Raw genomic sequence first — 11,378 nt, 5'->3', positions numbered from 1 at the left:
GTAAGACGAGGTGTGTAGCAATCAAGAAAAGGCTAATGCACAGACACTTGGGTTTTCATCATTGTGTCATCTCTGAGCTGATATCAGGGCCGTGAATAAGGGGGTACCACCAGTCCTTCTGTACGGGGCCCAGGCCAGCAGGAGGGTCCAGGCAGCATGGTGAATTGGTTGTGGACAGGGAGGGTGATCGGCACAGTGAGGGGGCAATTACTGGAACTGATCCCCTCTATGGCACTCTGCAGCAGCTGAAAGCTGGCCTCTTCTCCTCACCATCTCCCTGGCATTTAGCTGCTGCATAGAAAGCCATACAGGGGATCAGTTCCAGTAATTTCCCCCGCCACACCCATCACCCTCCCTGTGCACCATACATTTCCCCTTGCAGCCCAGGTCCCCCTGTGTGCCCCCACCCCCAGAGTGCTGTCAGCTTCCTTCCTTTCCGTCCCATCGGCATCTGCAAGCACAGAATAGGATCCTTCAGCATGGAGAGTGGGGAAAGGGTCCTGTAAATATGTCACATTTACCAGCCCCTTCCTTTCCCGAATGAACACATCGGTACCGATCACTCACTGTGTTCATTCATAACTGAAGCATAGTAAACAGTGTCTTTTGGGGGGAAGGGGGGCTGTCAAGTTGGCTGTATGGGACCCAATGGTTTCTAACAGCAGCCCTGGCTGATATTGCAGTTCAGGAAGTAGATGCTGATCCTGGGTAGTGCCAGGACAAAGATGGCACAGGCCTAGTGAGGAAGAAAGATGAAGACATTTCCCAGGGAGTTACTGATATCTGTGGGAGGTAAAAAACACCTGTAAGGCTCGGTTCATCCTGCTGCAACCCCAAAGTCGTACGACTTTGCATTGTGACTTGATGCAACTTCAAGGTGACTTTGATGTTTTACAACTTTGGCTTAAAAAAACACTCTAAATTGGCAACAAGAGTCATAAAAAAAAGACAAAGATTCAAGTACCTTGCGACTTTTGTGATTTTTAACATTGCAGTCTATGGCACTCATGTCGCACCAAAGATGCAGAATAGTAGTTCAGGAGCCATTTTCTTTTGTTGCTGTGACTTGAGTTGCAGCAATTAAACCAGCATCCATTGAAATCAATGTGTGTTTACTTGTCTTGTGACTTTCTGTGTCGCAGGTCACAGCAAGTCCCACCAGAAGTCCCAGCAGTGAGAACCAGGGCTTAGTGTTACACTTACATTACGTAGCATACAACATACAGTCAGGTCCATAAATATTGGGACATTGACACAATTCTAACATTTTTGGCTCTATACACCACCACAATGGATTTGAAATGAAACAAACAAGATGTGCTTTAACTGCAGACTGTCAGCTTTAATTTGAGGGTATTTACATCCAAATCAGGTGAACGGTGTAGGAATTACAACAGTTTGCATATGTGCCGCCCACTTGTTAAGGGACCAAAAGTAATGGGACAGAATAATAATCCTAAATCAAACTTTCACTATTTAATACTTGGTTGCAAATCCTTTGCAGTCAATTACAGCCTGAAGTCTGGAACGCATAGACATCACCAGACGCTGGGTTTCATCCCTGGTGATGCTCTGCCAGGCCTCTACTGCAACTGTCTTCAGTTCCTGCTTGTTCTTGGGGCATTTTCCCTTCAGTTTTGTCTTCAGCAAGTGAAATGCATGCTCAATCGGATTCAGGTCAGGTGATTGACTTGGCCATTGCATAACATTCCACTTATTTCCCTTAAAAAACTCTTTGGTTGCTTTTGCAGTATGCTTTGGGTCATTGTCCATCTGCACTGTGAAGCGGCGTCCAATGAGTTGTGAAGCATTTGGCTGAATATGAGCAGATAATATTCCCAAAACACTTCAGAATTCATCCTGCTGCTTTTGTCAGCAGTCACATCATCAATAAATACAAGAGAACCAGTTCCATTGGCAGCCATACATGCCCACGCCATGACACTACCACCACCATGCTTCACTGATGAGGTGGTATGCTTAGGATCATGAGCAGTTCCTTTCCTTCTCCATACTCTTCTCTTCCCATCACTCTGGTACAAGTTGATCTTGGTCTCATCTGTCCATAGGATGTTGTTCCAGAACTGTGAAGGCTTTTTTAGATGTCGTTTGGCAAACTCTAATCTGGCCTTCCTGTTTTTGAGGCTCACCAATGGTTTCCATCTTGTGGTGAACCCTCTGTATTCACTCTGGTGAAGTCTTCTCCTGATTGTTGACTTTGACACACATACACCTACCTCCTGGAGAGTGTTCTCGATCTGGCCAACTGTTGTGAAGGGTGTTTTCTTCACCAGGGAAAGAATTCTTCGGTTATCCACCACACTTGTTTTCCATGGTCTTCCGGGTCTTTTGGTGTTGCTGAGCTCACCGGTGCGTTCCTTCTTTTTAAGAATGTTCCAAACAGTTGTTTTGGCCACGCCTAATGTTTTTGCTATCTCTCTGATGGGTTTGTTTTGTTTTTTCAGCCTAATGATGGCTTGCTTCACTGATAGTGACAGCTCTTTGGATCTCATCTTGAGAGTTGACAGCAACAGATTCCAAATGCAAATAGCACACTTGAAATGAACTCTGGACCTTTTATCTGCTCATTGTAATTGGGATAATGAGGGAATAACACACACCTGGCCATGGAACAGCTGAGAAGCCAATTGTCCTATTACTTTTGGTCCCTTAACAAGTGGGAGGCAAATATGCAAACTGATGTAATTCCTACACCGTTCACCTGATTTGGATGTAAATATCCTCAAATTAAAGCTGACAGTCTGCAGTTAAAGCACATCTTGTTTGTTTCATTTCAAATCCATTGTGGTGGTGTATAGAGCCAAAAATGTTAGAATTGTGTTGATGTCCCAATATTTATGGACCTGACTGTAACATGCAAAAATATATCAGGTGTTAGGACCATTTAAGGACAGATTCCCTCCTCCTCACTGTTTTTTGCCATCTCTGAAATCCCAGTACTGGTGGAGTTCTGTCAGTTGAACCATGCATAGTTGTCTAGAAATGGCTTAATCAACTCCTAATATTAAACGTTTAGAGGTTCACAATAATTTTTTTCAAGATTGAAATATTCCTGATGCCAGGTTTTGAGAAACTTTACACTATTTATTTACAGTAAAATCAGTCACTAGCCAAAATATATTATGAAAAAGAATTTTGTTATCCGAACAATACATACACCCAATAGACATTCTTCATACACTGTAAGAGGACGACTGTGCATCTCTGTGAAAGTGCTAGAAGATAGAAATCAGTTCATTTATAAAAATCCTTAAGCCGGTGTGGCAGTTGTAAGTCTGTAGAATATCCAGTATTAATTCATATCAGTAGAGGGATCCGGTCCTTGTTCGATTTTCCACTTAGGTTTTCTGTATAGTCGTTTTGGGTTTTTGAGACTTCTATGAAGAAGTTCTGTGTTACGAGCTAAAGCCCTCATATTTTTTTTTTCTAAAGTGGGAGAGCCATTGGCTATGTGAGTTCTGAACCCTTAACAGAAATCAGCCATACTTTTATGACCAAAGGCCATTAAGGTCTAGATCCACTGGCCTTATTAGTCGGCTTGTGTAGGTTAATTTGTTAGTACATTTGTGCCTAATTTGCATGTCTACAAGGGTTTAGAGTGAGAAATATGCAAGAACATGTATTTCCGTTTTTATATTCATTTATTACTATTTTTAGTTATGTAATTGTATCTGACGATTACACAATCAAATAGATGGCACTGCAGCCTGAAGGTGGAAGGCTGACACAAAAAGTGCCCGCTGCTCGTTCTCAAAGAGGGAACGTTTATTAACTGGTCTATAGCATGGGGCATCACGTGGGGGACATTAAAAGACAAATTGCGAGCTGGAAGAGGTAGAGGACTTGTTGGATTTTAAGTTTTAACTAGCCCACCCTCTCCAGCCGCCTAGTCCAACCTAGACACCCCCCCCCTCCAGATACTTACCTCTCCACGGTGGTTATGGTCTCTTTTGGTGTTTAGTGTTTTGACCTGAAATCTTCTCTGTTGCTGAGATGCCTACCTCTCCTAGGCTTGAATGGGGCCATATTTGTAACATCTCTACTCTTAAAGCATGTCAGGCCAAGGACGGTAAACACTGGAGGCATCCACCACTGTCACAAAGAGTTACATAAGCATCAGAGTGGGGGGTTCTACATTAGGGGGCTAGGGAGGGTGAATTAATGGGGTTTAGGTTAAAAATGAACGTCTCCTTTTAATAATCCAAGGATGATTCCAGAAAAAGGCTCAGACTCACCCAGTTTTATCTTTCCTGTGGAAGTTATTGATAAAGAATTGTACACAGTAGAACAGACCCAACCTATGTGTGTAACTGGATAGAATTTAACTCTGTTTTGAAGAACTTCAACATATACCCAGCACCTGGCTACAGAACTGTAGTAGACATAAAAAAAAGGATACCCAAATGTTCAGGCTTTAAATGCGCTATTCACCTGGAGCACCTCTATTTCCTAGTATATTGATAGGAAAGTTCTTATGACAGATACTACTGGAGACAAAATAGCTGCTATCTTGAGTGTCAGTTGCCCTCTGTTTAGAACATTGGTTTCACAAGTAAGTGTTTTCCAGTGTGTGCCTCCGGTTTCCAGTCTGGTTGGAAAAAGTTGATATTAAAGGTCCGTGCCCAGTTGGCAAAAACTTTTTTCTCTGTGATGAAGCGGTGGTGACTTCCTTTTCTGCCCCGCTCATGAGAGATATACATTGTACACTCATCTGGTCCCATCAGTTCATAATAATGGTAGGGCACCGTTGTGTGGTTGGGGGACCTGTGGACAAGACAACAACATTTTATTTTGATGATGCTCAAAACTGAACCATCTTGTTTATAAATAACCCCTTCCCACCACCTACCAGTGGCCATTTAAGTGGGTCTTAACCAGGAGGGATGGAGGAGACGGTTTCCTGATCACGTGATCATTGTGATTGGCTCTCACATAATTGAGAGCCTGTTCAGCTATCTCCCTATTACAGAGACTGTGAGCTGTCAGTAATGGTTGAGTAGCAGCTGGGTGTTAAAGGAGACGTAGGGCCAAAACTTTTTCAACCCTACTTCTCCTATGGATCACAAGGGTGGACTTCATTCTGATTACCTGTGACCTGTTTTAGCCCGCTGTCAGCTCACATCACTCAGCCAGCCCAGGCACTTTAATGTTGGGATTTACCCAGATGCCTGGACCAGCAGCTGGTTCAGCCTCTCAGCGAGTTGCTAAGAGCCTGAGCCAGTTCCTCCCACCCCCTCCACAGCCCGGCGCTCCAGTGAGCACTGGAGGGGCAAGGCAAAGATCCAGTGACTGACAGTCACCGGCTCACTGAAGAAGCAATGTTTGATCACTCAGTTCTTTGTCTTAGAGGCAGCAGGGGACAGATGCGGCACCGGACCGATGCTGCATCTACCTAAGTGAGTGAGTATGTATGTTTGGTGTTTTTGAAACCCACACTTATGTTTTAAGGCCCACCTGCCCTGCTGCCCCATATATGCATTACGGCAATGAGAAGACGTTAAAAAAAGTGAGCCAGAAAAAGAATACTGTAAATATTAAAGTGTCAGTTCAGTTAATACAGATATTTCAGTACTTGGTCGATGCTGGACAATGAAGCCACCTGACTGTTTTTTATAACTCTCAAAGATATCACAAAGGGGTATGGAACACCCAAAACTCTCTGGACAGGAATATGGGAATAATGTTGGAATTTTAAGTCGAGAGAACTCATTATTGGAGTATTTGAGACATATGAGAAGCCAGGGGCAAAAACTATAAGTCTCACCTTTTGGGTGGACTAATCCTTTAAGGAAGGAGATCCTTTAAGAGATTGCTACACAATATAACTGATATTTGGGTTAAGGGTGGAAATATTTTTTTCCCTCAGTAACTACTCTGACTATATCTCCTCCCTGGCGTTTTAAGTTATCTCTTTGGTTTACCACTTTGTATTGTCCGGAGTATATAGAGCGACTTGGGAATTCAGGAACTTGGAAAGATCTTGCCCAAGAGTCCCAAGGAAATGTAAAAAAAGCAGTCAGTGCCTTTTTCCACACAAATATCCTTTGAAGGACTCTTATGTGACACCTACCAAAAGGACAAAATTGGACCCAACTCTATTGGACCAATTTGGGAAAGCAATCACTATTGCCTGATTCAGTGCTCCTTTTTTCAGTGAATGCAGTAGAATAAAACGTTGGGATGTGACAGAATGCTTTCTCCAAGCCTCTTCTTTATTCTGCTCCATTTTTAATGTATTAGCTCATTTAACTCCAAAATAAATTCTTATTCTTGCAGTGCATTAATTTATGTCGGCAATATTAATGTTGTGGTTACAGGATTTGCTTAGGTCAGCACAAAATAGAAGGCACACACTTTGCATTTACAAAATGTCCTGCATGCGGATGGCCTTTCACATATACCCGTGATAATCAATCAAGCAAAAATATAGACTTTGCTGTAACTCTGTTCACATTCATTTATTTACCTTTAGATTTTAATTTACGATTTTAAGCGCAAGCACAGATTTAAAGATTTGTCACTGGAAATTCTGTGTCTGACAGCATTTCAAAATATACAGTTCCCGTTCTAGTCACTGTAGAGGTCAGTTTGAGTTGAATTAAGTTTCCATATAAATTAACTCTACACAAATGGCGGCATTGTAACAGCTTATATCACAAAGCACAGCGTCATAATTGGACTGTAGTGTTCTGTTTGTAGAGAGCTTCAAAACCTGGATTATGATCACATCTGGTGAATCCGGTTGAGAGGTATAGTGTTCTATGTCTGGTTAGATTCAAATAGAATAGTTATATGATCATGTTTGTATGGGTGTGCTGTGTCTGTGTGGATGAGAAAATTGAATGGTATCATGATCAGGTCCAGTGGTCGGTCATTTTGAAGATGAAGTGTTGTATGTATAGAGCACAGGTGTCAAACACAAGGCCCGCGGGCCGAATCCGTCCCTCCAGGCCATTTCATGTGGCCCTTGCACCTCACCTGCAGGTGCCCCCTTGTCTCTGCCCCCACCTTGTCTCAGAAGTTGGCAGCAGAGAGGGGAATAGAACACAACCACTGGACACAGTCATAACAGTATAATTCTATTACACTCTATACCAGGGTTGTCAAACTCCATTTCATCACGGGCCGTATCAGCATTATGGTTGCCAAGTCCTGCACCTTTAAGTGATGTTAGGGAGGGTGTTGGATTCTTAACATCTGATGTAATGGGGGGTGGGGTGCTCTGGACATCTAGTCTTGCAGATACAACCGGCCGTTTGAGGGCAACCATAATGCTGTTACAGCCCGTGATGAAATGGACTTTGACACCCCTGGTATAGAGTGTAATAGAAATATACTGTTATGACTGTGTCCAGTGGTTGTTCATGTTGTAGTGTTCTATATACAGAATTGTTTTAGAATTATAATATGATTATGTCAAGTAGTTGGTCATGTTGGAGGTATAGTGTTCTATGTATAGGGTATTACAGAATAAAATTCTGATTGTCAACTAGTCATGTTGGAGGTGAAGTGTTACATGTATTGAGGGTTATGATGATGTTATGATCATGTCCATTCGTCGGACTTGTTGAAGGTGCAGTGTTCTATGTACAGCACAGAATGCTAAAGAATATTATAATGATTATGGTCAGTGGCTGGTCATGTTGGAAATGTAGTATTCTATGTATTGAGCAGCCTTTCTCAACAAGGGTTTTGTTGAACCCTAAAGGTCCTCCAAAGGTTGCCAGGGTTGTTCCTTTAACAATGAGCAACTTTTGCCTTTCAGATGAATAACCACTGACACCAATGGTCTTTTTAACTATCTGCAAGGAGGGATTCTTCCCAACTGACCACAAATGTAAGGAGCAGCTTACCTATTGCCCTGTAGATATAGTATATATTAGCAGGGGTTCCCTGAGCCTGAAAAGTTATTTCATGGGGTTCCTCTGTGTTAAAAAGGTTGAGAGAGGTTGGTATAGAATGTTGAAGAATATTATTATGTTCAGTGGTCAGTCTTGTTGGAGGTATAGAGTTTTATGTATAGTGCCATAGAACAATCTTTTTGATTATGTACAGTGGTTGGTCATGTTGGAGGTGTAATGTTCTATGTATAGAGAATTATGGAATTGTATGTTGGTCAAGTTGGACATGTAGTTTTCTAGGCATAGAGGGTTATAGAATTGTATGAGGTGGTATCAAAAAGTTTCGAGACTAGCTAAAGTACTTTATTTATCAATGTTTACACACTACCACCTTCAAAATAGTCCCCTTGCACAGCAATACAGCTCTCCTAGAGTTCCTGCCACTTCTGGAATGTATCCTTGTAGTCTTCTTTTCGAATCGTGTTAAGCACCTTCTGCTATTCGCACTGGATCTCCACAATGTTGTCAAAATGGCGACCTTCATGATGGATCTTAATCTTTGGGAAGAGGGCGCGGTCCGCAGGAGCCAAACCTGGAGAGTAGGGTGGGTGCGGAAGTGAGATCATATCAGCCTTGGGATTAACTTGACAGCAACACGGTGCATGTTCAAATCACACTTGAGAATTGCCTGGACTGTTCCGTATGACACACCGACAATGGCAGCAATGTTGTGAATTGTTCTCTGACGATCATCATGCACCAGTTGCCGAATGGTTTCGACATTTTTGGGAGATGAGCTTGTTGAAGGTCTTCCTGATCTCTCGTCATCTTCTAGTGATGTTCTTCTGCTCTTGAAGCACGCATGCCACTCAAAACACCTCAAACAGTTCATCGCAGCCGTAAACTTGCTGAATCATGTCAAACGTCTCCGTGGCAGATTTGCTCAGTTTCATACAGAATTTCACATTTGCTCTTTGTTCTGACTTGCTGTCCATGGTGAAATAGCAGATGTAGTAATGCACATAGTCAGAATAGCACCAGTTTCACAGCTCCCGATGTACACAGGACGATGTCTTTTGTAACACTGACTTATGAAGGTTGGTGCTAACTGTGACTGTTCATGCAATCTTGTGCTGCTATCTGTTGACATATTATGAAACTAGCCTTGAAACTTTTTTATACCACCTCGTATTATGATCATATACCGTGATCAGACATGTTTGTATAGTGTATTATAGAGTTGTATTGTAATAATTTCCATTGTCATTTAGGGGTGCAATGTAAGAAATATGATATGATCGTGTTGGGTAGATGGGACATTCTAGGTCTGTTTCAAGTTCAACCAGTCTCTTGCAGAATTTGCAAAATTGGTGTATTTGTAAAAATCTTTAAAAGAGAAATGCAAGATTAAAAAATAAAAAAAAAAATCTGTCCCCCGCCACCTCTAAGACCAAGAACTGCTGATCTCGGTGTTGACTGTAAGTCACCGGCTCTCTACCCCTCCAGCACTCTCTGGAGCACTGCGCTGTGCAGGGGGCTGGAACGAATGGCTCCAAGTCGGGATCCCTCCAGAGTCTGGACCAGCTGAGTGATGTGATCCACAGAAGAGAGAGGGCCAAAAGACCTTTGGCTCTACTACTCCTTTAAGTAGTCATTTTATTTCATCGGTTCATGTTTCCTGCCATTCCCTGACAATATGCCGTGTATGAATTAACATACTCGGAAAATTAGCTTTTCTCAGTCAAATCTTGAATTCAATCTAAAAAGAATAATCTTTTTATTCTCTTTTTATTCTGAGAAACTTTTCATTGGTGTACAGATTGAATGAGTGTAAAATCCTGTGAAAATGGAGGATTTTTATTCAGGCACAATAAAGATAACATATAGTAGTTTTCTGTACGCAGCATAAAGGTTCAATAAATGGAGCAGACAATTCAAAGACCTTGAATTTTTTACAGAACCTTCAATATATATCTGACTACTGAGGGGAAGCATTGTTGTTCCAAAAATATATACACAGATTTTTTTTCTTTCCTTTCCTTTATTAACCGCTTTTCAACTGCATAAGTTACATATACGTCAGGAGAGCGTCTCTTCTGCACTGGATCGCGTACCTAGTATGTGATCAGCGCTTCTGGGAAGGGCACATGCCCAGCGACCCGGCTGTGGTGTGATTCTCTATAGCAATGATTGACCACCGGGACCCGCTGATGGGCTCAATGATTCACAGACAGAGCTCTGTGATGGTAAACATCACAGAACTCTAAATAGTGAGAGGTGATCTTTTTTTTTTTTAATTTATTCCCTGTTAAGCATGGAAAATAACAGCAAGATCGCTTAGTAAAATCAGCACATACATTAACACTTCCTAGTCACGCAACTCTTTGCTTGCCCCAGATGTTAACCCCTTCCTACACAGTTCCATTAGTACAACAGCAGTGGAGTTTATTAGCACTGATCATTTTATTAGTGTCACTGGTGATGTCAGTGGCAGTTAGTTCCCACTCAGTGGCAGTTAGTGTCAGATTGCCACTATACAGGTGAAACTTGAAAAATTAGAATATCGTGCAAAAGTTCATTCATTTCAATAATGCAACTTAAAAGGTGAAACTAATATATGAGATAGACTCATTACATGCAAAGCAAGATAGTTCAAGCCGTGATTTGTCATAATTGTGATGATTATGGCTTACAGCTCATGAAAACCCCAAATCCACAATCTCAGAAAATTAGAATATTACATGCAATCAATAAAACAAGGATTGTACATAGAACAATATCTGACCTCTGAAAAGTATAAGCATGCATATGTACTCAGTACTTGGTTTGGGCCCCTTTTGCAGCAATTACTGCCTCAATGCAGCGTGGCATGGAAGCTATCAGCCTGTGGCACTGCTGAGGTGTTATGGAAGACCAGGATGCTTCAATAGCGGCCTTCAGCTCTTCTGCATTGTTCGGTCTCATGTCTCTCATCTTTCCCTTGGCAATGCCCCATAGATTCTCTATGGGGTTCAGGTCAGGCGAGTTTGCTGGCCAATCAAGCACAATAATCCCACGGTCATTGAACCAGGTTTTGATGCTTTTGACAGTGTGGGCAGGTGCCAAGTCCTGCTGGAAAATGAAGTCAGCATCCCCATAAAGCTTGTCTGCGGAAGGAAGCATGAAGTGCTCCAAAATCTCCTGGTAGACGGCTGCGTTGACCCTGGACTTAATGAAGCACAGTGGACCAACACCAGCAGATGACATGGCTCCCTAAATCAACACAGACTGTGGAAATTTCACACTGGACTTCAAGCATCTTGCAGTGTGTGCCTCTCCATTCTTCCTCCATACTCAGGGTCCTTGGTTTCCAAATGAGATGCAAAAGTTGCTCTCATCAGAAAAGAGAACTTTGAACCACTGAGCAACAGGCCAGGTCTGTTTTTCTTTAGCCCAGGTAAGACGCTTCTGACGTTTGTTGTTCAGGAGCGGCTTGATAAGAGGAATATGACATTTGAAGCCCATGTCCAGGATCCG

General features: G+C 42.3%; 1 protein-coding gene across 1 annotated transcript in view; it reads right to left on the bottom strand.

The window, feature by feature from the left end:
- Positions 1 to 3,084: 3,084 nt before the first annotated feature.
- Positions 3,085 to 11,378, bottom strand: part of ST6GALNAC5 (ST6 N-acetylgalactosaminide alpha-2,6-sialyltransferase 5) — a 221,726-nt gene continuing 213,432 nt past the window's right edge. The window contains exon 5 of the mRNA XM_089692184.1: positions 3,085 to 4,785. Coding sequence (XP_089548310.1) covers positions 4,554 to 4,785 — 232 coding nt within the window. The 3' untranslated portion in view covers positions 3,085 to 4,553. The remainder of the gene's footprint in view (positions 4,786 to 11,378) is intronic.

The sequence above is a fragment of the Staurois parvus genome, unplaced genomic scaffold (genome assembly GCF_062004578.1).
Source record: "Staurois parvus isolate SC_StPar_1 unplaced genomic scaffold, SC_StPar_1.0 ptg000578l, whole genome shotgun sequence".
NCBI classification, from domain to species: Eukaryota; Metazoa; Chordata; class Amphibia; order Anura; family Ranidae; genus Staurois; species Staurois parvus.
Note: the sequence above shows the minus strand (reverse complement) of the source record. Positions and strands in the feature narration are given on the sequence as shown.